The sequence below is a fragment of the Limulus polyphemus genome, unplaced genomic scaffold (assembly GCF_000517525.1).
Source record: "Limulus polyphemus unplaced genomic scaffold, Limulus_polyphemus-2.1.2 Scaffold3114, whole genome shotgun sequence".
Lineage (NCBI taxonomy): Eukaryota > Metazoa > Arthropoda > Merostomata > Xiphosura > Limulidae > Limulus > Limulus polyphemus.
Window position 1 is genome coordinate 79,805 of NW_013668724.1, and position 4,298 is coordinate 84,102.

The 4,298-nt window shown below is 33.1% G+C and overlaps 1 protein-coding gene across 1 annotated transcript in view; it reads right to left on the minus strand.

Annotated features, from left to right (window-relative positions):
* Nucleotides 1-4,298, minus strand: part of LOC106468690 (elongation of very long chain fatty acids protein AAEL008004-like) — a 62,506-nt gene that overhangs the window by 47,100 nt on the left and 11,108 nt on the right. Inside the window, exon 4 of the mRNA XM_013929128.2 lies at nucleotides 3,064-3,120. Within this exon, the coding sequence (XP_013784582.2) occupies nucleotides 3,064-3,120 (57 nt within the window). The remainder of the gene's footprint in view (nucleotides 1-3,063; nucleotides 3,121-4,298) is intronic.

Genomic DNA, 4,298 nt, shown 5'->3' on the forward strand with positions numbered 1-4,298 from the left:
GATTCTACAATTATTATTGTTCTACATTAACGGAAAGCTTTTCAACATGGTAGTTGTTACTGGTTCTACAGTTACCATTGTTCTACATTAATGGAAAGCTTTTCAACATGTTAATTGTAACAGGTTCTATAGTTCAGCCTGACCTAGTAATGAAAACTGGAAAATTACCTGAGATATAAAACGAGGGTAAAGCTTTAGTCAATTTTCTATTAAATTGTTTCATTAATTGGGTTAAACTAAAAAAATATTAAGTTCGTAGAAATAAGTTTTTCATTATTAATACAGTTGACATATCTTTAAGAGAATGTTTTTTTTTACTGATCATTTTTATATAAACTCCACTATGTTTCTATGTTATTAGCTGATTAGTGCTAAGTAATTTCAACTTAAAACAATAATTCATTGTCAAATGTACTTAAAGGACGAAACTAACTTTCGAAAGCTACATCATTGTATGACGTTATCTCTGGGAATAAGCTGCTTATAGAAATGATTGTTTATTCAACAGAGTTGTTAATATTCATATTATTATCCTCACTTCTGCATTAGGATTAATTATTTTTTCTTTCAAAATTCCAACATTCGAATACATTTGCATATTCTTCTAGCCCACAAGAGTGTACTATTTTGTGTGAAATGTACTGTTATTTGTTTTCACTAGTAGTTTTGGCAGGAAATGAACTTCGCTCTCTTATTTTCACGTTGGACAAGACAGTACAGTCTACTCACCGTTTTCTACAGAAGACTAACTCTGCTTCTAGGGGTTTTAATGGCTATCGTTCATGCATTTCTCAAGTACAGGGAAGTGTCAACACTTTTATATGTTTAGAGTATGGTGCTGTCTCACTCACGAGCCAACTACATTCTGGTTATTACAGAAAATTCTCACTAAACGTGTTGTGATTTTTATATTTTTCTGTCTAAGACACGAGACAACGTTCTGGTTATTACAGAAAATTCACACTGAACGTGTAGTGATTTTTATATTTTTCTGTCTAACACACAAGACAACGTTCTGGTTATTACAGAAAATTCCCACTAAACGTGTATTGATTTTTATTTTTTGCTGTCTAAGACACAAGACAACGTTCTGGTTATTACAGAAAATTCACACTGAACGTGTAGTGGTTTTTATATTTTTCTGTCTAAGACACGAGACAACCTTCTGGTTATTACGACAGTCTTGTGTGTCATTTGTAGACTCTTCTTATAAATTCTAAAAATATCTTGATACATTTATTTGACACTCTTCACCTTCTAATCGTATAAATACCTTATATTTTTCTATAGATATATAAAGTGAGTAAGAAGTATAACTTTTGTTGTTTTGATAGGTTTTCTTCGTACTGAGAAAGAAATTCAATCAGATCTCTCCCTTGCACGTGATACACCACGGCCTCGTGCCAGTAAGTGTTTGGAGTGGAGTTAAATTTGCTGCTGGTAGGTTACATTTTATTTTGTACTCCCTTGCACGTGATACATCACGACCTTATCAGCAGCTTTTCGGAGTGGAATTTGCTGCATAGAATTATCTGTAATAACATAGCGTTGGCTCGTGACTTAAACTGCAAGTAGAATATAAAAATCACAACACGTTCAGTGTGAATTTTCTGTAATAACCAGAACGTTGTCTCGTGTCTTAGACAGAAAAATATAAAAATCACAACACGTTCAGTGTGAATTTTCTGTGTATGTACAATAATACAACGTATACTAAGGGTATGTAAGGCGGTGGTGTTTGTACAATAATACAACGTATACTAAGGGTATGTAAGGTGATGGTGTTTGTACAATAATACAACGTATACTAAGGGTATGTAAGGCGGTGGTGTTTGTACAATAATACAACGTATACTAAGGGTATGTAAGGCGGTGGTGTTTGTACAATAATACAACGTATACAAAAGGTGTGTAAGACGTTAGCGTTTGTACAGAAATATAGGAAGTATACAAAAGTTATATGCGCCGCACAGTATCATGTCTTCTTGCTCAGTAAGTTATATATAACGGCCTGAACACTCCGTGTAGAACGATGTCATGTCTTCTTGTTCAGTAAGCTATATATATAACTACATGAACACTCCGTGTAGAACAGTATCATGTCTTCTTGTTCAGTAAGTTATATATAACGGTTTGAACAGTTCGAAAGAACAGTGTCATGTCTTCTTGTTCGGTAAGTTATATATAACGATTTGAACAGTTCGAATAGAACAGTGTCATGTCTTCTTGTTCGGTAAGTTATATATAACGGTTTGAACAGTTCGAATAGAACAGTATCATGTCTTCTTGTTCAGTAAGTTATATATAACGGTTTGAACAGTTCGAATAGAACAGTATCATGTCTTCTTGTTCAGTAAGTTATATATAACGGTTTGAACAGTTCGAATAGAACAGTGTCATGTCTTCTTATTCAGTAAGTTATATATAACGACCTGAACCCTTCGTGTAGAACGATGTCATGTCTTCTTGTTCAGTAAGCTATATATATATAACTACATGAACACTCCGTGTAGAACAGTATCGTGTATTTGATAAGTAAGTAATACATAACTATATAACTACTTTGTTCACAATATATATTTGAAATAATAAATAATTTTTGAAAATTGCTGATTTTGTTACTTAAAGAACTATAATTATTGTTAATTTTGTAATGTTAATATTGTCCATTAATGAGTCGCCAAAATCCCTCTTCGTGACTTTCATATTAGTATTAGGTTACCAGTTAAATTAACAGGAAATCGTGAAAATCTTGAACGAGGAAAGTTTTATTTTCTAGAAGATTCCTTAAAACAACTATGTCGCACTAAGACAACCTGTTAATAGCAATATTTTAAAAACAACACAGACTTCAAGGTAAAATAAATACTTGTCTTTCGTGTTTTCTGTGAGCATCGCCTAATACTATAGAATCTTCCCAAAAAGGTGAAATCAAATTCCCACAAAAACAGCAAATTTCGTAATTCAAATGAGCAATTCTAAACAAAACAGGCAAGAAAAGCCATGTGCTTGTCACTTCTGTTACAAAACGTTTACCAATTTAAGTTTTGTATTGCTACCTACCGTATCAGCGAATTCTACAAATCTTGTTGCAAAGTACCACCATCCGATTGACGCCATCTGTTAAGTAAGAAAAGGAACAGTGCTTGAAGCATACTAAAGCGTTAAGAAATACTCTGAAATTATTACCTTATACATAACATACAAACTGATCTCGTCGACATTGATCTGATAACACAACGGTTACCTAAGATGTCATTTAAAGTTTAATTAGTTTTATATAACACATTTCTACAGAGTTGCTTGCAAAAAATTTAAGTCTAAATGACATAGAGCCTCAAACATTTGATTTAAAATCTCTTGTTTGTTTTTTTACTTTCTTATAAAATATTTTATGTATTATAAACATTTAGAAGTTGTGCCTCAAACATTTGATTTAGAATCTCTCTCTTGTTTTTTTTTACTTTCTTATAAAATATTTCATGTATTATAAACATTTAGAAGTTGGCCTCAAACATTTGTTTTAAATGTTTGGATGCTACATGGTTTGTTGGTTTGGATGTTTTGACGCTACCTGATTTAGATTTTGTACGCTACAGGGTTTTTGATGATTGGTCGCTACACGGTTCGTACTTTGGATGCTACATGGTTTGGAAGTTTCGATGCTCTACAGTCTACACGGTTTGGATGTTCTCTACACGGCTTGGATGTTTGGACACTACTTGGTTTAGATTTTGGGATGCTCCAGGGTTTCATTATTTGGATGTTTGGATGCTACATACTTTAAATGTTTCGACACTACATGGTTTAGACGTAATATGGTTTGAATGTTTGGATACTACATTGTTTAGATGTTTGTATATTACATAGTTTGTATGTTTGTACATTACATGGTTTAGTGGTTTGATGTTTGGACGCTACCTGGTTTGATTGTTTGGATGTTTGGATGCTACATGATTTAAATATTTGGTCGCAACATGGTTTGGATGTTTTGACGCTATATGATTTAGATGTTACATGATTTGGGTGTTTGGATTTTACATGGTTTTGATGTTTGAACGCTACACAGTTTGGAGATTACGTAGTTTAGATGTCTGGACAGTACATGGTATGATGTTACTTGGTTTGATTGTTTTGATGTTTGGACGTAACACAGTTTGGAGATTACGTGGTTTAGATGTCTGGACAGTACATGGTATGATGTTACTTGGTTTGATTGTTTCGATGTTTGGACGCCACACAGTTTGAATATTACGTGGTTTAGATGTCTGGACAGTACATGGTATGATGTTACTTGG